Here is a 23,943-nt window from a genome sequence, read left to right as displayed (position 1 = left end):
CCTCACCCCGGGCAGCAGCCGCCTCCCGCAGGCTGCAGAGAGGCGAGAGCTCCCCGAGGCCCGGCGGCCCCTCAGGCATTTCCCGCACCGGGCCCCCGGGGGAGGGGAGGGGACCCCGGCCACCCGCCGCGCCCGCTCCGCCTCCCGCCGCCGCCGCAGCACCCGCCGAGTTTCGGTTCCCGTTTCCCCGCCGAGGCGGGGCGTTGCCGGCGCTGCCCTCGCCGAGCTGTCGGGCGGGCGAGAGAGCGGGGATGGCGGCGGGACGGCGGCGGCAGCAGCGACAGCGGCGGGGCCGGGGCAGTGGCCCCCCACCCCGGCGGCTGCAGGGCCCGGGAGGTACCGGTCGGCGGGAGCAGGGGGGGTGGCGGGGGCCTTCTGGCCGGGGTGAAATTGCTCAAATTGCTGCCTTTCGGGGAGGGTGAGCCCCCGTGCTTAGACACGTCCCCGTGGGCAGCAACCGAGGGGAGGCTGGAAGGAGGCCAGGCCGTGCCGGTGAGGAGCCATGGGGTTCCTCTGTGGCTGCCGGTGGTGGTGGTGAAACTGGGGAGGTGTGGGAAGGGTGGACAGCGAGCCTGGTGGCAGCAGGCCACCTCTGGGGCTGATGGGTGAAGCGGGGAAGGCTTTGCTGGTGACTTGGTCCCGGCTCTCAAGAGGCTTGGGCAGCAGTAGGGCTGCGCGTCAGAACTGCACAGGTCTGGTGGCCATCAGCTGGGGACAAGAAGGGACTTCCTTCTGCTGGAAACAGGCAATGGTGAACTTTCCATCATTGCTTCTCCCATGTCTTGTAAAACATAGGACTTCAAGGCATCCCATCCCCAAGGCTGTGGCAGATCTGGGGCAATCCGATACCTCAGGAAGTGCTTTATCTCCCCAGGACACTCTCCACAGCTGTGCAAAAACAGCAGAGTGTGCTTCTGCTGACATTTCGCCGGTCGTCTTGTGAGCTGGTGGCACAGCAGCCTGAGAGATGGAGAAATGTCTCTTAGTGCTGGCCAGGAGAGTCGTCTGGCATGACACCAAGCAGTGGGTAGGACACAGAAACCCCAAGGGGCCTGAGAAGACAAGTCAGACACACTTGGATCACTTTTTCCTGAGGAGCAGAAGCTCTTGGTGAAAGCAGTAGCACACTGAGGTCTTCAGGAGGGGGCTGAGATGGTTGAGATAGCTGCTGCCTTAGTGTGACTGTCATGCCTGTCTGTATTTCTTCTGCAGAGCACACGCAGTTGCAGAGGAAAGAGAAGGTGCAATGCTCAAACCACGATGCAACACATACGCTTGTTCTCTCCCCTAATGGGCAGCTTTCTGAACAGTGGGCTACAGCTTCGGCTAACTGCTCGAAGCCAAGGTAAGAAGCTTTCACAGAGTGGAGGTATGGATGGTAACAGTCAGAGAAGGTGGCCCACTTTTCCTAAAGGTAACAGCCAAGAGGCTGAGGTGTGTTCCTATTGTAGAGAGGGATCTGGAACACATTCATTTGTTGTACCCAAAACTTTATCTACTTTTGTTACCCAGCAAGGAGTGCACTGATTTTGAGGATAATACCAAGATCTGAGCTGCTTCGGATGCACATGAGACAAGTTTCTATCAAACATAGTAGGGATCGGTAGCATATATTGGAGTAATGCAAATCACTGGGCTTGGGAAAGCTGCGAGTGAACGACTGAAACACACCTGAACCTTGCCACCTTCTGATTAAGCTGTGGGGGTAACCATAACCTAAAAATGGCACAGCAGTTTGCTGTGGGATTTTCTGTTAACTTGCCCAGGGCTGAGCCTCATTTTCTTCCAGCTTCCCACGGTGCAAACCACGATCAAATTGGTTAGCACAGATGCACTAGGCTAGCGTAAGACCAGGGTGAATCAACTTAGAGGTGACCTGTATTTTTCCACATAATTCCCGCTAAACATGCTAGGACTTGGTGAGCAGAGCATCTTCTTCCTTTACTGTGTCTCATGGCATAGCATCTATCTACTTTGATTTTGTATTTTTTTCCTTGTTTTTGTAGGGTGGTGATGGTGAAAGAACTAGGAAGCCATCATATTGTGCAAATAGCATGTGGGGACCAGCACGCCATGGCGCTCTCCAGAGGTAGCTTCTTTCAAGCATGCTTTTCCTCCAAATGGGAGTCACGTTATGGCAGGCTTGCTCTCAGAATGAAGTGTTTGAACTCCTTCCAGTAGTTGCTGACACCATGAGAGAGTAACGAGTAGGGGACTCAAAGTGTCTAGCGCTATCAGCGCTACCGTTTCCTCCCAGCACCCAGGGACCTGCAGCTCTGTCTCTCTCCAGTTCCTTAGCCCTACCCCTCCGCAAAGGTGTGTTGTGGAGGGCAGACCTGGCTGCCCTGCTTTGCAGTCACCAGACAGACCTGCTCATTCTAAAGTTGGAGCACCTCTCTGGTTGGGAACTTCTTGCAAGTATAGCTTTAGAGGTGGGAACACTCTGCCTTTGTTCTTGCTGTGCTGAGTCACACGGGCAGTGTGGGACTGCCTTGAAGGGGTCAGAAGCAAACAGGGAGATATGGCTACAGATGACGGTCTCACCTTGGAGCTAAGTCTCTGAAAACAGCACTGACTTTTGCTCCCACTTGCAACATGCAAAGACTCAAGGGAAGTGGTGAGGCTGAGCTGTTTTCTTCTGTTCTGTGTGTGAAGGAGGTGAGCTCTTCTCCTGGGGCCAGAACACCCACGGACAGCTGGGATTGGGAAGACAAACCGCGCTCCAACCACAGCTGGTGAAAAGACTAAAGGGCATCTCACTCGCTCAAATTGCCGCTGGAGGAGCTCACAGCATGACCGTGTCACTTTCTGGAGCTGTGTACTCCTGGGGAAAGAATGATTTTGGACAGCTGGGACTCGGAGACACAGAAGGTGAGTATGAGTATGTTGTAGTGGAGGGTAGAAAACAACTCAAAACCAAGTTGTAAACAGATAAATTGCTGTAAGAGAGGGCTAAAAAGTGCTAACACTGACTAAATCTTTCTAAATCTTCCTTTGTGTGAGACCCCTCCCAGTACTTTTTCGCTTTAGCAGTGCTATCTTGTTTCCAGATAGGAGCTACCCATCTTACGTTGAAGCGTTAGAGCACTGGAAAACCGTGTTTATCTCATGTGGGGCAGATCATACTGCAGTCCTCTCCAAGGTGAGTCTGAAATGGAAAGCTGGCATCTGAGACCTCATCCTGGGAGAAAAGATACGCTGCTAAAAGTCAGCACAGAGAAACTGGGATGGCAACACCTGCTTCCATCCAAGTTTGAAGACGATCCCCAAGGCATGCTAACTAAGCTATTGGGAAGACTGGCCTTTTCTTAGATTCCCATCACCTGCATACAAACTTGTGTGGGGAAATGGTGAATGAGAATCCTGAGGTAATGAGGTGCAGTTCAACTCTCAGTGTTTTAGAAAATACTATCTTTTTTTTTTGTAGCATATTAAGGACTTCAGAAAATGTGAACGATAGCTAATTCACTAGGCTTTACTCATACCAATAAAACTCTTCAACAACAAGGAATTATTCTCAGGAACTAAATTGCTTTTCACAGGAGTTCAAATGATTTGGATATTAGACAATGTAAGATTAGGCTTGATGCGAAGTGAACTCTACCTCTGTTTCAATCAGGGACGTCTTGAATCAAGTCACATAGAAGATACTGTGTCTTGCTGGCTTTCACTGTAAGTGGTGACCATTTGAATGCCGTTAGTAATGCAGTGATGCCGTTGTTTGTTTCTTCATTTTCAAGGACGGGTTGGTGTGCACCTTTGGAGCAGGAGGGGCTGGCCAGCTTGGTCACAACTCCACCCGGAATGAACTCACACCTCGTGTGGTGGCCGAGCTGTGGGGAGCAAGAGTTTCACAGATTGCCTGCGGCAGGTGGGAAAGTACCAATAATGTGTCTTCTAAGGTCAAGGTCTCAGGGGAATCACTGAAGACCAGCGGGGAGGGGAGTCACCCAGATGTTCAAATCCCTGTATCCCAGGAGGTCAACACTGTCAGAATATTGTCCACTCTTCCAAGTGTAAGCCACCCTCCTGCCACAGCCCCAGTGAAAGCAGAACCCTCAGCCCATGCTGAGCAGAGTGGCAGGGCTGCAGAAAACACCAGAAGCTGTTGATTTTCTGTTTTTTTAGAAACTAAGGGTGTCCTGGGTTCCAAAGGGTAAAAGACTGTCAAAAGCCTGCATTGGGAAAGTCACTGAATTCCTGTCCACTTTGACAAACCGGTTGGTCCTTAGAAAGAATGAAGAGCAGTGATAATTATTCAATTTCATTCTGCCTTTCTGGAACTAGGCCAGAAAAAGTCTCCTGTCAGTTTTCCTGGGCTTTGTATCGGGCTCAGCAGCATAGAAGTTGTGCTTTTAAAAATTGAAGAGCATGAAGCTAGCAAGGCATAACACTTTATTTTTGTATGTGGAACCAGGGTAAATCACAGGCATTAGAAATTTGAGTCCATATGTTTCTTTATTGCTGAATGTTTATGCAAGGAAGGGTCCTAAGACTTTGGTTAAGGGGATTCTCTAGCTGGACTGTCAGGACTTTTGAAGGCAAGTCTCAGCTATTCACTCTGAAAATGTATCTGTAAATTTTATTCTGACTAGCCCAGTGGTATTAGCTTATTATGACCATTTTTCTTTTTCTGAACAGACAGCGTACCCTGGTCTATGTCCCCTCCTTGGATGAAGTCTATTCATTTGGTTCTGGTGAAGAAGGACCACTGGGAGATGACAGAAAGCCTAATCAGTTGATACCACTTCCCATCAAACCAGTGAATACTGATAAGTCCTGTCAGGGTAATGACCATTGCAGATGTGTACAATCTGTACTTGTTTCTTCCAGGGAGATGTTTGCTTTCTTGATTTCACGTTTACATTGAGAGGCTAACATTATGTCTCATGCTTGCTTGGTCATCCCAGCAGATTCTACAATGGATAATTCTATTTGCTGCTTGATTTGTCACCATAGGTAATGGCCCCATAGAATCAACTTCTAGACAGACAGCTACTATCTGAGGGTTTTTTTTACCATTCCACATCTGTGCACTGAACTCTCTGAAGATAATGAATGTCTCTTCAAATGTTCCTGTGAAGATCTTTTTATTCTTTTACAGAAAACACATCACAAAAGGTGATTGAAATTATTGCAGGAGGAAACCAACGTATTGTCCTTTGCAAGGAGCACAAGGTATGTGCACATCTGATCATGGCTTCTAATTTTACCCTTGTTCACATTACCGCTGGAAACACTTGGATTTTCCATCCTGCTTTTAGCACTCCAAGTTCATATATGTCTCTTGCAGTTCTTTCCATGCTTACCCAGAAACTAACTTATATTGCAATTACATATCTGTTCTGTGGTTAATGCATCTGGATCATGCTGGACGACCATTAATTTGTTCATACTTAGGCTAAAATAATCTTGTAATGATTGGCTTGAAAAAAAGAATCCTATCTGCTAGACCTGTAATCTTGTCAATATTTTCATGCATTTCACACAGAATTCCTATTTGAATGGTATTGCCACTCTGAAGGATGAAGATGTGGATGCATGGATTTCTAATTCCAGTTCACACTGTTGGAAGAATGTAAAAAAGTAAGTCATAAACCTGCTGTTTTTTTTTTTTTTCCAATACATTATTTTCTCTAAAAGTTATTATTCTTTGGAGACTACTTTAGGAACTGATGTTCAAGAATTTAGCTGAGACAGAATCTTGTGCTGGCACTTCTTAGTTTTTGCACAGGAAAAATGTATGTTGATAAGCAACAGCCCTTTGATAACCCTTTTGCAGGAACAGAGCAGACGTACTGCCTGGCTTTGGAAGCCTGTCCTCCTCTCCTTGCTAACAGCAGAGAATGGCTGTTAAGTTGATGAAGAACTGACAAGTTACATCAGTGAAAGAGTCGGTCTGCAGACTGAGGCTTTGTGCAAAAATCACAATTCAGAGTACCCAAATGGGAATGTTTTGTGTGTGTCGGCATTTAAAAATTACTGATCCCTTCTTTAGTTGCCCATTTTCAATGGGTATATACTACGGTGGGAAGCCTTACACTTATGGCTGAGAATTATGATTATGTAGTCTTCTTTTTGGACCTTATGTGGGAGGTTATTTCTAGGGGGAAAGTCTGACTCCAGCTGCTGATTTTCAGTATTTAAAAAACTTGGCTGGTTTGGATCTAAATGTTTCCCTGACCACTTTTAGTACAGTTTGGATCATATGGAAAGTAGTTGTTGGGAGGGTGTGAGAGAGAGGGTTCTTTCCACATCTCAATAGGAAGGAAAAGCTTATTAAAGCAGCTTGAAAAAGTAGCTGCTTTAATAAGAACAGAACCAAGAACACAGGTAGTGAGTAAGTCTTAACATCCCTTCAGACGCTGGGAACCCACCTTTCATGCAGCAGCAAATGGATACTCTGATGGATTTTCCCTCCGCGTGCTCCAAAGATCCCATCTGTGGAGGGGTTCCTCCTCCCTCCCATGCTGCAGGGCCTTTTATTTGGCACAACAGACAAAACCAGATAATGTCCCAACCTGTCAGGAGAAGATACCTTGATCATAACACACACCAGCATGCAGCACAGGCTGGCATGGGGCGCTTGAGCAGCTTCCCTCACAAGGCCCAGCAGAGCAGAGATGGCTTGCTGAAGATCACTAACTCCTCGAATACAAGTCTTCTGCAATGCTCACGATAAAGTCGTGCTAAGAAAAGTTTTATGTGGTCAGATGCAGACAGACTTGTACACACGGCTTGTGTTCTTTCACAATTAAAAACCTGAAGTTGCTACTCATGTTGAAAGGACTGACTTTGGTTTGTATTTTACTATCAGGAGAATCAGACGGATCTTTTCATCTGAGGCTTGCATCAACGGAAGCTTCCTGGAGAAAAGGTAGTGTGTGCTGACTTAGATGTAACACAATAATTGGCTGCATGTAAACTGACCAGAAAGTGTTATTTTACAGCACTTATGTAGAGAAGATCAGTCCTATGTGAATTTGCAAGATGCAAATCCGTGTTTTTCAAAGCTCAAACTGAAATTAAGTTTTCTGTCCTCCCAGTCCTATTGAAACTTGCTATAGAAGCTCCCATTCTAGCAGATTATTCCATAGCGACATTTGAGAGATGATGGTAATCCCTTCAGGCAATATTACAGCTCCCAAAGGATGGATAATAGCTCCTCCCAGCACTGAAGTGCAAGTCATTTTAGGGTGAAATACAGGAAGCCTGCCATTAACAGTCCACAGCTACACAAGACAGGAAGGACAGAATATTAATCAGAATATTAATCATCACACCACAGTAAGAACATCTTCTTAGAACAGATGAAATTATACCCACTGGAGTTAGGGCTGAACTTTCCAAGTATTTTCTGATGTTAGGATGCTTCACTGTTCACTGAGCAAAAAAACCCAGCTTCTCACATCATTTGGTGTTCTTTTTTTCCTTTGTGATAGAGACAAACATTTCAAAACTTCCAAAGAAGTCTCGGGTGTAGACATGTCAGAAGTGCAACGTTTCTATGAGAAGATCAGCCAGGAGCAAAAAGTCTTCCAGAAGGTAAGGATTCAATAGAAGGATTCAATAGAAGGATTCTCACTACGCAGATACTGAGGACCTCTGGATTTGTGCATGAAACTTGGGAATTTCTTGCCAACCTACATCATAGATGATTTTGGCAGAATGTAATAGTGTTTTTAAAGCTTGTCTCTTTTTTCTTTTTTTTCTCTCTCAAGGTGCAAGAGGAGATTGAGGAGTTACTGCCATCATTGTCGTCTTCTCCCATCTCACCAGAAAATTTCAGAGTGTACTTGATCTTGCCTTTCCTTCTGCAGGGAGAGGATGACAGGTCTTACCATTCTCTCAGGCTGCTAGCAGAAGCCATCACAAAACTCCAGCTGAAGGACCTGAAAACTCTTGGTAGGGTTTTATGATGATAGAACTGAATTATTTAAAAGTTTGCTCCTTTTTGGCTGTGGAGGAAGAGTTAGTATCGCTGATGTAATTTGTTCCAGAGTTCAGCCTGGAAGAAATGTTTTTGTTAGCAGTAGAAACATGGGGACTACACAGCAAGACACAAGAAAAAAAAAATCATCTCAATCTGAGGTTTACTAATTTTTGTAGTGTGAAATTAAGCATTTTTCTTTTTTTTTTTTTTTTTTAGTTCATTTGATAAACAGAGAAAATGCAGCTTCCTCTAGAAATTGCAGTTATTTGCATGTTACCTGTGACCAATACTTCACTAGCTGTTTTCTTTACAGAGTGCCTGTGGTCAAATCTAGAAACATCCTTTTTCAAGCAGCTGGTCGTTCTATATCAGAGGGTTTCTCAGAAAAATCTGTCTCAATTTATTCTGGAAGTCAGACATTCGCAAGGAAACTACTTGGACCTCCACCCACATGAAACTGTGACTCTGCAAATACTGCAGATTCTTTACCAGGTGAGAAAGCGTTTGAATCACGATTAGATAGGACATAGTAGCAGGAGTTAAAGAGCATTTTAATCCTTCTTACTTGTTAAATTCTCCAAGTTTCCTTCTTACACGGGAATATGGGGCCTCATCATTTGACATTGCTTCAGGAATCTCTTTGGCTCTACACAAGCACAGATTTGAAGGAATCCTGCTCTTGAGTTGTGTCTGGCTGACCCTCTATAGAAGTGAAGAGCTGAAGCGCATCACAGCCCCTGGCAGAGGGATGCTTTCAGTGGTACGAGGAGTGCATGCCTTGACGTGTACAGAGCTATGGATGTGCTGTCCAGGACATAGCACACCCATTCCCTTTTCTGCTGGTGAGATCCCTCACCCCAGTAACTGCTCACAGCATTTAAAAGACAACCCACCTACTTGGCACATTGTGGCTGCCACAGTAATGCTGTGAGCCTGTTACCTGAGAAATTTTTTGGAGACAATAGAATTAGAGCATCTTTAGCTGCATATGAACAAGGGGAAGAAAGAGGGCTATAACTGTGGGTTTTTTTGACAACCATCCTTTCTCCTGATGGGATGTTCAAAGGTTAGGAAAGTCGAGAGCTCAAGCGTGCACTTAGTATGAATCAGAGAGAGTAATTAAATTTTGTTCAGAACTGAATATCCTTTTGGCTGAGAATGCAGATTTGGGCCTCGAAGTTTAGACTCTTGAATCTGTATTCATCCAGATAAATAAACTCAAAAGTGCAGCAGGCCTACTTCTCCGTTAAGTGGTTACGTCCTTTGGAGCTTGACATGTTCACTATCCCCATAAATCATATTTTTGGCAGGCAACAAGTATGAATGTGAATAGGGAATTTCAGATTGTCCTGCAATATGAAAGTGAAACGTACCTTTCCTGATGGAGTCCTGTTAAGAGATCTTCATTGCAAATGAAAATTGCTTTCCTGCTAGTTTATACCTGGCTTTCTGAGACTTCTCACTGTTGAGTGCTGTCCTATTTGTAGCACTTCTATCCTTCCACTTCTGTGCAGGGTCTCAGAGCTCTTTCTGCTGAGAGGTCCGTTGCTCCTTAGTCCTGTCCTGCCACACAGACACATCGCTTACTACATCTGCTGACACCTCCTTTCATGTTGCGTGTTGTCAATGCAGGTGAACTCCAGAACTGGTTTCAGAGTACCAGAAAACAACTTTTATGTGCCTCAAGTGAAACTGATTATAAGATGGTATTGGTTCTTAAATGCAGAAAACGTAAGTATAAAATCTTACCAGCAGTGCAAAACACTTTTTTCTTTTATATTTTAATGAGTCGATATATGAGAAAGTCAGCTCTCGACTCTAGCCCAGTACATCTCAAAGACAATGCATTTTCCCTAGCCCTCCAGCTGTTCTAAGCTGTGCAAGCCATATACCATCCCAGTATTTTAGCGGCTACAATAGTGCCTTTCCTGAGATGACCCGTGGTTCTGAGCGTCAGAGCTGTCCTCCAGCATCTCAAGCAGCTCTGTTTGCTTTGAACTGGTGATCAGTGTGAAACACCATGAGGGGGCAGGTGCTATACTTCTTGTTACTCTGGACTTTTTTATGTTTAATTAACAGAAATACTGTGAGGTGTCTTTAAACTTTTATGTAAAAACCCTATTGAGCATTTCAGTTTACTTATATCTAAAAACAAAGCCGTGGTAACGAAAATGATCTGTGAAATTGTTTATTTTTTGACGACATGAAGGAGTGAAAATTAACTGCCAAATGCAGCTGGTGTCACAGGAAGCAGCATGAAATGGAAATGTGGATAGGAGCTTCCTTAGGCAAAAAATGCAGTTTTCTGGCAACTTGGCTGGAATTCACAGGGCAACTGCTTAATTCTCTCGTAAGCTTTTGTTTGCTAATGTACCAATTTTGTATCAATTAACCAGAGCAGAGGAGGAGGTTTGAGAAACAGTGTAGAATCAAAAGCCAAACAGGACATTACCTGAAGTTGCTGCCTTATCACACTGGAGGTGTAACACTTTGAATTACATTATTTTGTATAACAATATCTACTTCTGGTATTACAGATAATAAACCAAACAGTTTTTAACAACAATGTATGATCACCTGGGTATCCAGGACATTTTTACTGTGTGTCTTGATTTAGCTGAATTATGGAAGATGCTATTAAAATTACTCTCTGTTTTATTCCTGGGACACTGTAACACAAGTGGCTGCCAGCACAGACAGTTCAGATGCCTCTGTCAGGGTTTCCCACTCACAGAAGTATTCGGAAGCCACTTTTAGAAAGCATGCCTCTGTTGATGTGTTCACGTGCAGAACAAGGGCATGTTTCAGAGATACAGGAGTTTGCCAGGGTACAGACTGGCAGTTCAATCTGTTCATGTACCCCTGAACTCTGATTTTGCAAGAGAAAAATGTTTTTTCTTTCTTCCTTGTAATTTCAGATGGCCCTATGGAAGCTGACTAAATATCCATGCATCTTTGACATGCAAGACAAGATCAACATTCTTTATAGAGAATGCAATGCTCTGTGCAGCCCCATTACTGGTGTAAGTGTGGACAATTTTTTTTACAATTTAGAAGAGATAAATCCACTGCTAACAAACTGTTACTTCAATCTTCAGATGTCCTTTATACCGATGGTCCTACAACACTGGGATTTTCCAGTCAGAAGACAGCACCTTCTGCAAGACATATGGACCCATTTAAATCAGGCATCAACCCAGCAATTCAATAAGATCTTAAAGGTAAGATACCAAACTGTATTATTTGTTAGCTCTGAATATATTGCTGCAGCGTTCTTTGGTTTCCAGTTACTGAAGTGTTGGTAGAAGGGTTTCAGTATTCACTGAGCCTACAACAAAACAATTACTCATCAAATTATTATAAAACATGTTTCACGGGGGGATGTAGAATAAATCTGGAGGGCAGGATCTTACATTCTTATTCCACGTAGCCATCAAAGCTTTGCTGGCATAAGTTAAATGCAAGTGGCAGTGCTATTTACTGTGAAGTTGCTTTGGGGTAATGTAATAGGATTGCTCAGGAAACTGGTAATTGGCAAAGTCCATTACTATTACTGTTAGGCCAGCTTTAAAAACTCTAGGCTAGTTTTCTGTACGTGAAAAACCTGGTGGCTGGGGAGCCAGCCTTAGAGACCAGCAAGCAACATAGCCACAAAAGCCTTTTCTCTCAGAGAGATGCTGCCTGAAGGGAAAAGAAGGGTAGTGCCAGCCAGAGAGATGAAAAGCTGATTGTAAAGCTGCTGTGTCCATGTGGCTTTAGTCTGTGGCTTCCGCACAAAACCAAAGGTTCTGGCAGTCGCATTTCCTTCAGGTATCGTAATGCTAGCCCTGCCCTGCAAAAGCCATTAGGTGGCTGACATAGGAACATGGCTCCTGCCTGGAGCAGAGCTGAGCTTAGCTCAGGGACTACATTCCGTATCAGTCATCAACACACGGAGTGTCAGTCTGGCACCACGCCTGCGCAGCAGGAACTATCAACCTCCGTGCCCTACTACCCAGTTCTGGTTCTTTCCAAATGAGCCTTCTTGCAAACCAGACCTGTCAGAGCTTTTCCTTCCTGTACACTTAGTAGAAGATTCACAAATGGCTCCCAGAGGTACCTTTCCTTCCCCCCTCCTCACTATGTCAGCTGAAAGAGGCATTTATTTATGGAGGCAGTAAGGCTTGTGCTCTGCCCTGTCCTCCAGATCTAGAGTCTCTCTTCACCAGTTGTACAGGGAGCCCTGACAAACAGCTAGAGCCTGTGTTTGGACGCACCTCTTGCAGGCATTGCCTTTCGTACAGCGCATCACAGCATTATTGGCCTGGCAGCAGCCCAATCAATTTGACTGCATTATTGTATCCCACCAAGAGACACTGCAGTCTGCGGTATTTACAACTTGGTGCTGCATTTCTGAATTTTTCAGCAGGTAAAGGATATTCATGTCTGTATTGCAGATATAAACCACTCAGTAACAAAACATAAAAAAGAAACCTGTGTAATAGATGATCGTAGCATTAACCCATCCCCTTCATAGCTGTGTCCTGTGAAGACATTTTGTCAGACAGTACCAAGGACGTAGTTCTTTGCACCTGACACCCTCACAGTGGTCCGTCACTCCATTCTCTAGTGTTGCTGTACATGAAAATGGGGAAGGTTGAAGTATTTAGCACAAGTATCTTCTGTTCCTTCTTTACTGAGGAGGGTAGTGCTAAGGGGAAAGATACTCTACATACTTAAAACAGCATTTGTAGCTGCTGACTTGGCTAACAAATCTTGGGCTCAGCTGGAGTGAAAATGCCTCTTTAAGGAAGTTGACCCAGCCTGGCTATCAAAATTGGGCACTCAGACACATTTAACAAATAGTACAGGGACATACATCTCCTAAGCAGACACTGGAATATGTTGGAGGCCACTCAAATGCACATGTGTATCTTTTATGCAGTGCTGTCACTTCCCCATCTTTTTCTTAAAAAAAAAAAAAAAAAAAAAGCAAGCAAGCAGCTACTGCACATACAGACATGGGTATCATCCAAGTAAATTTCTTCATTTAACTGAAGTTTTGTTATTAAACATTATCCTTGTTTATTTTATGTTCTTCTGACAGTGAGACAAATACATTTCAATACACCTATCAGTTCAAAACAAAACCAACAAAAGCTCATAATTCAAAGAGAGATTCGTATCGCTCCATGTTGCCATTGCTCATTATTTAAGATCAGTTACTTCAGTCAGGGTAAAGTTCTTCCTCATAAAAATGATCACCACCTAGAAGATTTTCATTAGTGTCATTACAAATGCACAACACTCTTGAGGGGATACACTAGAAAGAATGAGTGCTTCTTGTTATTCCTCCTCTTTTATCTGCCTTAGCAGTAATTAAGTAATAGGCTGCTGCAGAAGACTTCATATGGTTCCGGATACTATCAGGAAAACGACAGTCACTAGTGCCAGAAGGGAGCTCTCTCAAGTCATCTGCAGTACCTGATGAGATTAAATAAACTGCATTGCTTTAGAGGAGCCCAGAGGTTAGCAAATGCATCAAACTAGTTGTGCCTAAAAAGCTTAATCCCCATCCAGGTCCATAGGTGGAAGAATACATAAACCGGTATTGTAACAGGGAGGAGGAGACTGTAGAAGCATAAGCTGTTTGTGCTGGTGCAGCCCTGCGGGAAGGTTTCGTCTACGCTGGCTGAGTAAAACAAGCCTGCTAGGGACAGGAGGGGAACAAGTACAGTCAGCGTGGGCAGGGAGGGGAGTACGCCTCCTCCGGCCATCGGCCCCAGTTTACCGCTGCGGCTGGTAGGTCCTCAGGGCTGCTTCGAGCCCTCAGCTGGGGGCTTCTTCCGAGTCGTCCTGGCAGCCTCCGGGATCATGTTCGGGATGCCATCAATGATGGGGTACGCAATGCCCAGCTCCTCGTTAATGAGCTCGTTGGTAGCTTTTTCATACCTGGCCACGCGCGTCCGGAAGGAAAAAAAAAAAAAGGGAGAGGAGTAAATAACCTGAGTTTGCCCGTGAACAGCCGCTGTCGCTCGACTCGGGGCAGCAGCAGGCCAAGGGCGGCCTGCGAGAGCTGCTCTCCCGCCGTGGAGGGCCCGGGCCTGGCCCCGGCCGCCGCTCCTCACCTCAGCGGCCGCTTGGAGAGCGGGCACACCAGGAAGCGCAGCAGCGACGGCTCCAGCGGCTGCGCTGAACTTGAACCTGAACCTGAACCTGAATCCGAGGCCTGGCCCTGGCCCTGGCCACCGCTGGCCGCCCGCCGCAGCACGGCCGCCGCACCGCGCCCGCCGCCGCGCAGCATGGCGGCTCCCTCCGCGTCCCCGCGGTACCGCGCCGCTTCCGGTGCGCGCGCCCAGCCGCCCCGGGCTGCGCTGCGGTGCGCGCACAGCGGTTCCGCCCGCCGCTTCTGCCCCCACCACGGGGGCCGGTGCCGGTGTCCCCGGCTCAGTGGGTGTCTTCGGGTTCTCAGGTGTCGTTCGTGGGCGAGGCAGGACAGGACGATGGCGGGCTGTCCCGGGAGCTCTTCAGCGTCGCCACCAGGACCCTCTGCCAGCCCGGCGCCGGGGCCTTCCGTCACTTCGCCTCCGACCTGGTGTGGTTCCCAAGCCAGGTAAGGGGGCGGCAGCCCCGGGGTCTGGGGAGGTGGGGAGCCTGCTCCCGGGAAAAGGCGGTCTTAATGTGTTTTGTTTTTAATCAGGCCTCGAGCTGTGAGGACACTTTCTTCCGGATCGGGATGCTGTGCGGAATGGCCCTGTATAACACGTGCACGGTGCCCTTCCCTTTCCCCAGGGCTCTCTACAAAAAGCTGCTGGGCCTGGCGCCCACCCTGGAGGACCTTGAGGAGCTGCTGCCTGCCGCAGGCCGGTATGAGCCAGTCACGACCCCAGCTTTTGCTGGGAAGCTACAGCCAAGGCACATCTCCGAGATTGATGATGTGCACGGATCTGCCAGGCCATATTTGGGGTGGCCATGGCAGCTACATTTGGCATTGTGAAGCTGATAAAAGCCACAAGTTTCCAAGGTGGCCCTTGTCCAGGGCATAGGTGTTGCTTTCGAACAGAGGCTGGCATCACCAAAATAGAAAACCAAGCCCCATGGCTTAGAAGGGGTCACATTTCTGCCCCACATGAGCTTAAGTCCGTACTGTGAACATATAGTTCACGACCACTTTGAGCTGTAGTTCAGACTTGGGAGAACTAGGCGCCTAATTACTAATGTTGGGTTTTTTTTCTGATTTCTGAGCCGTAATAATAATAGAGTTAAATCTGGCCAGGGACATCAAGGGCAACAAGAAAAGCTTCTATAGGTAGGTTGGGGATAAAAGGAAGACCAAAGAGAATGTGGGCCCTCTCCAGAAGGAAACAGGAGACCAGGTTACGCAGGACATGGAGAAGGCTGATATACTCAACGATCTTTTTGCCTCAGTCGTCACCGCTGAGCGCTCTAGGCACATCCTCCAAGTTGCTGAAGGCAAATGCAGGGACTGGGAGAATGAAGAACTGCCCACTGTAGGAGAAGAGCAGGTTCAAGACCATCTAAGGAATGTGAAGGTGCACAAGTCCATGGGACCTGATGAGTTGCACCCACGGGTCCTGAGGGAACTGGCGGATGAAGTTGCCAAGCCGCTGTCCATCTTATTTGAGAAGTTGTGGCAGTCTGGTGAGGTTCCTGCTGACTGGAAGAGGGGAAACATAACCCCCATTTTTAAAAAGGGAAACAAGGAAGACCTGGGGAATTACAGGCTAGTCAGTCTCACCTCTATGCCTGGCAAGCTCACGGAGCAGATCCTCCTGGAAACCATGCTAAGGCACATGGTAAATAAGGAGATGATTTGTGACAGCCAACACGGCTTCACTAAGGACAGATCATACCTGACTAATTTGGTGGCCTTCTATGATGGCGTTACAGCATTGGTGGACAAGGGACGACCAACTGATGTCACATACCTGGACTTATGCTAAGCATTTGATGGTGTCTTGCACGACATCCTTGTCTCTAAACTGGAGAAACATGGATTTGATGGACAGACCACTCTGTGAATAAGGAATTGGCTGGATGGCCGCACTCAAAAGAGTTGTGGTCAACGGCTCAATGTCCACATAGAGACTGGTGATGAGTGGCGTTCCTCAGGGGTTGGTATTGCAACCGGCTGTGTTTTAATGTCTTTGTTGGCATCATGGACAGTGGGATAGAGTGCACCCTCAGCAAGTTTACTGATGACACCAAGCTGTGTGGTGTGGTCAACATGCTGGAAAGAAGGGATGCCATCCAGAAGGACCTTGACAGGCTGGAGAGCTGGGCCCATGAGAACCTCATGAAGTTCAACCAGGCCAAGTGCAAGGTCCTCCACACGCTCAAAGCAATCCCAGGCACAAATACAGGCTGGGTGGAGAATGGATTGAAAGCAGCCCTGAGGAGAAGGACTTGTGGGTACTGGTGGATGAGAAGCTCAACATGAGCCAAGCCGGCAATGTGAGCTTGCAGCCCAGAAGGCCATCCGCATCTTGAGCTGCATCAAAAGCAGTGTGGCTAGCAGGTTGAGGGAGGTGATTCTCCCCCTCTACTCCACTTTCATGAGACCCCACCTGGAGTACTGCATCCGGTTCTGGAGCCCCCAACATAAGAAGGACATGGACCCGTTGGAGTGAGTCCAGAGGAGAGTCACGAAGATGATGAGAGGGCTGGAGCACCTCTCTTATGAGGACAGGCTGAGAGAGTTGGGGTTGTGTGAGGACGCTCCAGGGAGACCTTATAGCAGCCTTCCAGTACCTAAAGGGGGCTTATAAGAAAGATGGGGAGAAACTCTTTAGCAGGGCCTGTTGTGATAGAACGAGGGCTTTTAAAATAGAAAGAGGTGGATTCAAACTAGATAGAAGGAAAACATTTTTTACAGTGAGGGTGGTGAAAGACTGGAACAGGTTGCCCAGAGAGGTGGTGGATGCCCCATCCCTGGAAACATTCAAGGCCAGGTTGGAGGGGGCTCTGACCAACCTGATCTCGTTGGAGATGTCCCTGCCTCTTGCAGTGGGGCTGGACTAAATGACCTTTAAACATCCCTTCCAACCCAAGCTGTTCTATCATTCTATGATTTACTAGTTACCGGTTTCCACAATGATGTTATGCACAAGCACAGTGTTACCATATGCTGCAGTTGTGCCAAATTTGAGAATCCCACATGTGGGGTTTCCACATGCTGGGGAAGGAGATTTCAGGCAGGTATAGGCGGGAGAAGTGCTGCTGCCACCAACATAAAGCTTCTAGGCCCCTGAAGCCCAGTTTTCCACACAGTGCTATAAACAGCCAAGACGATGGGAACCTCTTCCCTAGAGGCAGTGACTGTGTTGAGGTGCAAAAGAACCTTTGGTGGACTGAAATGTCAGGTTGCCTGCAATACTTTGAGAGGTACTGCACCCCAAAACAATTCTCCCAGGTCATCCCACTGGTCCATGCTTAATTCCTCACTAGATGATATTTGGAAGAACAAGGCTGTGGTCCAAGCCTGCTTGCCACTGAACTTTATGTAAAGTTATCCCCACAGCGGGGTGGGAGTGCGCTTACCTGGAATCCTTGGCAGTGAAGGCATTTGCCCTCAGCTCGTGGCAGCAGCGGGTTGTAATCAGTACAGATCACTTTAGGGCCATATATGAAGGTTCTGTGAGTAGCAGTGTTCTATATGTATATGCATTTAAGTACTGCTTGTCAAAGTATGATTTTCTTCTCTGTTTCCCCCCCTTTGTTTTTCAAAAGGAATCTTCAGGGAATTTTGGATGAAGAATGTGATCAAATCCTTGAGAGCCTGGACATGGACTTCACGGTAAGACATTACTGTGCCATTCCGGGATGCTGTGCGTGTACTCAGGCAAGACAACGTCCCACTGCAATTGACACAACTTGTCTGTAAACTCAGACTCGTAAGAGTGCTATGTCAGGCCCTGCAGAAAGAAAGAATGATAGATGTAGCACATATATGTCTGTCATATATAGCTGTGGCATCCAGTGTTTTCATTTATTTGCGTAGATAATGGAAGAAGGTTCCATGGTTGCAGTTGAACTTAAAAAAAATGGTGCCAACATTCCTGTCACTAAGGATAACAGGTCTGTTTTATTTTTCTTATTCTTATCCTATTGTCTTCTCCTATCTATACCCATCCCCATATATTCTTAGAAAACATTGAACATCAGCATTGTGCCCCGGGTCTTGGTCCTATAGGTTGTATGATTTCGGTTCTTGCTGTATGTGCCACATATGTGCCAGTCATTGGCAGTTTGTGCAGGCAGTGGGTAAGAAGGGGATCTTTGGACATCCTGGCATCTGCATGTACAGAGTTGCCTGGCCTTATCAGGGAAATTGTAACAAATGTTTATAATACTCCTGATATTTTTGGGGAAATACAGACAGCTTGCCTGGGAAATCAAACTATAGCTACCTCTGTAAGGTTTGTTTTTTTTTAATGAGCAAAGTGTTTCCTGCTTAGTTATGTGTTTGGACTGTATTTTGTATATAACAGAGAAGGGACAATCTATCAGTAAGGTATTGCGTCAATATTAACCTCAGCACAGGAACAGAGGGAAATGCTGTGGCCAGAGTTACGCAGATGATCTGAGGACCCATAGGGATGCATGAAAGGGCTGTTTAGGAAGCTTGAAGTGTAGCATTTACCTTGACTTGATTGCAAAAGTACAATGTCACTAAACAAATCCCCATCACAAATAGAGAAAGAGTGATGTGTGGAAAAGAGTGAAACTCTACTAATTAGCAGCTGTGCAAATATTTATTTTGATTTCAGGGTAATTCTTGGGTGACAAGAGACAACAAAAAGTGTGAGTTTTGCTGAATTTACACCATTTAGGTCTGCTAGGTTCCATCTTAATAGTGAAGTGCCTGACAGGATTTCATTGGAGTGTTCACATGAAGTATGAGGAGTATTATCAAAATGAATCCACGTTGGCCAGCATTCTCTTTTATTTGTGATGATCCTCCTAGCTTATTCAGTGAATAAATAATTGCCAGTGATGACTGCTTTCAGTAAAGACTGAGTCTTTACAGTAGAGGAGGTCATACAGAATAAAGGAATAAGGAATAAAGTTTTCTATAATTCTTATAAAAAAGCACCTATTGCATTGCACCTTGTTTGTTTCAAAATGTCTTTGCAGGAAAGAATTTGTTGACTTGTATGTGAATTATGTGTTCAATGAATCAATACAGAAGCCCTTTGAGGACTTTAGGAAAGGATTTTTAAGAGGCTGCCCAGCTAGAAAGTGGAAGATGTTTCTCCCTGAACAGCTCCAGATTGTTCTCCAGGGACACACAAAATTTGACTGGCGTCTGCTGGAAAAGGTACTGGATATAAGCACAGTATACTTCTGCTATATCTGCTGAGCATAAGCTCCTTCTGGCCTGGTCTTTTGTTGAGTGCATAGGTCACGAACAGAAAAGCAGAAGCTCAAGGGACTTTATCTTTTTTTTTATTTGTGTTGTTGTTTTGAGTCTGTTTCTGATTTACATCAGGTACAAGAATAAAGGGGACTGCAAATCAAGTCATAGCTCAAGGATTGTCATATGAATCTTTGAAAAACAAATGAACAAGAAGATTCCAGAAGTTAAGAAGATTTGAATATCTATGAACAGGATTATAAAATTTATCCGATAAACTGTTGTTGCCTTAAATAAAAATTGAAATAGTGAGGATTAACGGGTCTGTTTTACTTTTATCTCTTTGACAGAATGTGATGTACAGCCAGTACGAAAAGTTAGATCGAACCATCAGGAATTTTTGGATTGTGTTTCACAAACTCCCAGAAGAAAAAAAGAAAATGTTTCTTGGTAACGTATCCGGCATTTAAAACTTTTCATAGTCCTTTTCTCTCTCCTACATTATACATTTTAGATGCTTGGACATGAAAAATACTGTAATTCCAAGTAGCTTTTTGACTTGCTCCTCCCTTCCCCCACCGCCACATTTTCTAGTGAAAGCCACAAATGAGTGACAGAAATAATTGCACAGATACAGCTTTGACCCTCCTCACATCACTTGAGGCTTGCCTGAGTGCACCTGACCACCTTGAACATTGCAGTTACTTTATCTCTTACTTTTGTGGTTATCAGTTGTAGTCTGAGGCCTCAGGTTGTGTAAGCAAACTATGTTAACCTAAGCAGTTTAGCTTTCTCAAAGGATAGCAGAAGCTAGCTCATCCTTTTTAAATGTAGAAGGTCAAACCTAGCCTGGCCTTTCTCATCCCAACTCTCTCAGCCTGTCCTCATAAGAGAGGTGCTCCGGCCCTCTGATCATCTTTGTGGCCCTCCTCTGGACCCTCTCCAACTGGTCCATGTCCTTCTTATGTTGGAGGCTCCAGAGCTGGACACAGTACTCCAGGTGGGTTCTCACAAGCACAAAGTAGAGGAGCAGAATCACCTCCCTCAACCTGCTGGCCACACTCCTTTTGATGCAGCCCAGGATGCAGTTGGCTTTCTGGGCTGCAAGCGCACATGGCTGGCTCATGCCCGGTTTTTCATCCACCAGCACTTCCCAAGTTCCTCTCCTCAGGGCTGCTTTCAATCCATTCTCCGCCCAGCCTGTATTTGTGCTTGGGATTGCCCTGACCTATGTTTGGGACCTTGCACTTGGCTTGGTTGAACCTCATGAGGTTCTCATGGGCCCAGCTCTCCAGCCTGTCAAGGTCCCTCTGGATGGCATCTCTTCACTCCAGCATGTTGACTGCACCACACAGCTTGGTGTCATCGGCAAACTTGCTGAGGGTGCACTGTATCCCACTGTCCATGTTGCTGACAAAGATGTTAAACAGGGCTGATCGCAATACTGACCCATAAGAAAAAAATTTTTTACAATGAGGGTGGTCGAACACTGGAACAGTAGTAGATGCCTCATCCCTGGAAACATTCAAGGCCAGGTTGGATGAGGCTCTGAGCAACCTGATCTGGTTGGAGATGTCCCTGCTCCTTGGAGGGGGGTTGCACTAGATGACCTTTAAAGGTGCCTTCCAACCCAAACCATTCTATGATTCTATGATCTGCAAAGTCTATAAAGGTAGAAGTAAAATAGGGCTTATAATTATTATGAACCAGCAAGAGACTTTATTACACTCAAGTCCAAATTCAACAAAGCAAAATAATTAGCTTGTGGAAATAGCCTTATTTTTACACTGATTTTCCGTCATGATTTTAATACTCTAATAACATTATCTTGTTTTTTTTTTTAATTTGCTAACTTGTTTTTGTTTTTCTTTTTCCCCTTCCTTCAGTTTTTTTGTCAGGATCTGATCAAATCCCTGGCTATGGACTGGAACATTTTCAGTTTTCTATTGCAGATCCTCAAGTAGAAAATCCAGATGAGCTCTATCCTTGGGCCAATACCTGCAGCCGCATTTTGTTCCTCCCCAGATACAGCAGTAGAAGAATACTCAAAAAAAAGTTGCTCTGTGCCACAGAGCATAATGAACATTTTGGCTTGCTCTAACTCTTGGTCACAAGCACTGTAAAGCAAAAATAAGGAAACAGGTGTTTGTGTCACTTGTCGTATTTTTCTCTTAATAATTCCAATTTACTGGTTTCTACCTTGCCTTGTTTTTATTGCACTTTATAAACACTTGAGTAAGTGTATTCACTGAGATTTTATATTGATTATAAAAATGAGCTTAGACCAGATGCCTGCTTGTTAGACTACAAAGTTAGGGAAAGAAGAATCCCATTTAACGTGCTTCCAAGAAGCAAGCTGATAACCAAGTATATTTCCATATCTATGCATCCTGCCTGCCCCGTGCTGGTCTTGTTTAGCTGGTGAGCTTTCAGCAGCAGGGATTCTGTGACTTGAATGTTACCAAACATACAGCTGGTATATGCTAAGCCGTCATTGCTGCAGGAGGAAGCTAGGGCAAAGTTTTCATTTGTACTAGTTAAAGATTCTCTTGGGGAGCAACTGATGCTAAGGAGACTTGTTCTTGCAGACTGTGAATTGAAGACGCAGTCTGTGCTCAGTGGATATGGCCTTCGGCTTAGACCTGAGAGGAGTGCTTAGGATGAGGATTTGAGTGTTGCTAGACTGTGTTGAAGCTGTATTTGTAAAGCATTAATGGCCATGTTATTATTTAGGGTGTTAATACTGTGATATTTGTCGTGTTTCTTTATGTCTTCTAAGGAGATGTCTGGCAATTAAGTCAAATAAAATTTTAGGCTTGCAGAAGAGCTCTGTCTACAGAACCCTGTGTACATGAGGCTTGCAGGCTGCTGGAAGCTCATTGCCAAAACAGTGTGTAGCACTGGCAGGATATTGGCAATGTCAGGCAGGATGTAAAGACAGGATGTGTATTTTTCTGTATATTTTGCTTTGTGTAAAAATACAGAGAAAGAGAGAGACAACAATCATGATTTTTCAGCAGTCCTCTGCTCTTTCCTTTGGTGTGTAAAATGTATCAGTGTACATACATATGTAAAGCAGACTTTTACGGTGTTGAATTAAATGATGATTGATTAAATTTCCACGCCTGTAGTTGTATTCTTCCTTTGTTATGCAGCTGCCTATGTGTGACAGTGTATCTGTATTTTCTGTCCTCACTGACACGGGGAAGCCATTCACAGGAGTCAAAGGCTGATGTAAGTGTATTTCAAATAGACTCATTGCGTAGGCTGGACAAGTCAAGATCTTTCACATTTGGTGCAGAACATGTTTTAGATGACTGTGAAAGTTGAAAGTGAGAAGATGACAGCAATTTTTACCTCCTGTTCTGCCTTGACTTTGTGTCAGGTATCTCAGGCACACAGTCTTGGACCAGGCAGGCTGCCTCTTTGAGATGCCAGTAAATGATACAAACCTCTTTTTGGAAGTGACTGCTAGGCTAGTGGGTTATTTTCTTTAGGAAAGTAAATGTTTCCTAGGAAAGACATAGGCATTATTTATAAATTTCCAGCTCAGTAAAAAGGATATTGTTACATATGAAGAAAAAGAAAGCTTCCTTTTAAGTTACAGTGTAGTAGTTAGTCAAGAAAATCTCCAGGCACTCACCTCAAGTACCAGGGTGCTCGGTGGTACAGGAAAGCAGGTGGCATGTCAGCGGCGACTGGAAGAGGGGATGTAGTGTCTCAGAGGATGCCAGCTGCTGGTCAAGGGGGGCGAGGGGACATGTGGCCCATGCAGAGCTAACCCTTGGCCCCTTCACCCACCTGGGGCAGACAGGACACCACAGGGTTGTTTGCATCCTCTGGGAAAGGCACTACCCTGCTGCAGGTGTATTTGTGGAGAGAAGTGGCAGAAGCCCAAGCTGTTATCCCTGTTGAGCCGGGGGGTCCCTGTCCCGTGCTCGGCTGATGCTGCCACACCATCACAGCTGTCTGTCACGGCAGCTTAGCCTGCTGCTCTTCACCAGCCTGCTCCTGGCTGCTTGTTTCCTTGTTCATGTTTTCCTAAGCCTCTGTTAGGGCTGGGAAATAGAGTGATCTTCATTGCTTTGCAAGTGCACAAAAGATGTATTCTGTTTGTATTTTAAAATAACCCATTAGAGATTAAATTATAATAGGTTTATTTAGAGCCTGAAGGAATTTCCTTCTCATCACGTATGATGCTTCATCACATGGGAGATTAAAGCCCAGAGTAACTTTCAAGGCTATTTTTAATTTGTCCTCAAATAAGCCCTGCTTTTATTAAAAAAAAAAAAATGACCTTCAAAGGGAGCACAGTAGAGCCCTCCCCTGTCATTTTCTGGAATGAATTTGAGCACCAAGCTGTGTCTACCTTTTCTCAAGCAGTGCTCATTGTAAGATATGCAGAGGAATGCAACATGAGTGAATCTCACACTCAGCTATGAGTTTAAAAGGCTTCACACAGGCAGCAAAAATATATTGAACCTGCGGCAGGAATATTTTTAGACCACTGGTCTGATCAGAACGTCATCTGTAGAGACGCACAAGAGCCTGGCAGAGCAGCTGATGTAACCAGGGTGGATCTGGGGTGACCAGGACACGCCGGGAGCTTGTAAGCCATGAGAAATGAAGGAGGTAGCCTCATGAAGTGTGTTCG

General features: G+C 45.5%; 3 protein-coding genes across 3 annotated transcripts; 1 reads left to right on the top strand and 2 right to left on the bottom strand.

The window, feature by feature from the left end:
- Window positions 1-216: 216 nt before the first annotated feature.
- Window positions 217-22,409, top strand: LOC104475239 (putative E3 ubiquitin-protein ligase HERC3). Its single transcript, XM_086746550.1, has 22 exons — window positions 217-336; window positions 1,213-1,345; window positions 2,007-2,089; window positions 2,656-2,871; window positions 3,051-3,142; window positions 3,741-3,871; window positions 4,642-4,787; window positions 5,105-5,178; window positions 5,492-5,586; window positions 6,818-6,877; window positions 7,443-7,545; window positions 7,722-7,905; window positions 8,247-8,425; window positions 9,566-9,664; window positions 10,852-11,154; window positions 14,385-14,525; window positions 14,613-14,779; window positions 17,663-17,729; window positions 17,934-18,010; window positions 19,070-19,253; window positions 19,640-19,739; window positions 21,176-22,409. The coding sequence occupies exons 1-22, from the start codon at window positions 252-254 to the stop codon at window positions 21,388-21,390; spliced, it is 2,934 nt and encodes a 977-aa protein (XP_086602676.1). The 5' UTR covers window positions 217-251; the 3' UTR covers window positions 21,391-22,409.
- Window positions 12,968-13,689, bottom strand: LOC147600878 (phosphatidylinositol N-acetylglucosaminyltransferase subunit Y). The gene has a single exon (XM_086746557.1). It carries the CDS (start codon window positions 13,687-13,689, stop codon window positions 13,459-13,461), a length of 231 nt encoding a protein of 76 aa, XP_086602683.1. The 3' UTR covers window positions 12,968-13,458.
- LOC147600877 (protein preY, mitochondrial-like) lies at window positions 13,723-14,234 on the bottom strand. Its single transcript, XM_086746556.1, has 2 exons — window positions 14,041-14,234; window positions 13,723-13,864 (listed from the first exon to the last, which is right to left on the bottom strand). Exons 1-2 carry the CDS (start codon window positions 14,214-14,216, stop codon window positions 13,723-13,725), a joined length of 318 nt encoding a protein of 105 aa, XP_086602682.1. The 5' UTR covers window positions 14,217-14,234.
- Window positions 22,410-23,943: the final 1,534 nt, after the last annotated feature.

Source organism: Chlamydotis macqueenii, chromosome 4 (genome assembly GCF_036417535.1).
Source record: "Chlamydotis macqueenii isolate bChlMac1 chromosome 4, bChlMac1.mat, whole genome shotgun sequence".
NCBI classification, from domain to species: domain Eukaryota; kingdom Metazoa; phylum Chordata; class Aves; order Otidiformes; family Otididae; genus Chlamydotis; species Chlamydotis macqueenii.
The sequence above is the reverse complement of the archived record's forward strand: the minus strand, read 5'-3'. Positions and strand labels throughout refer to the sequence as shown.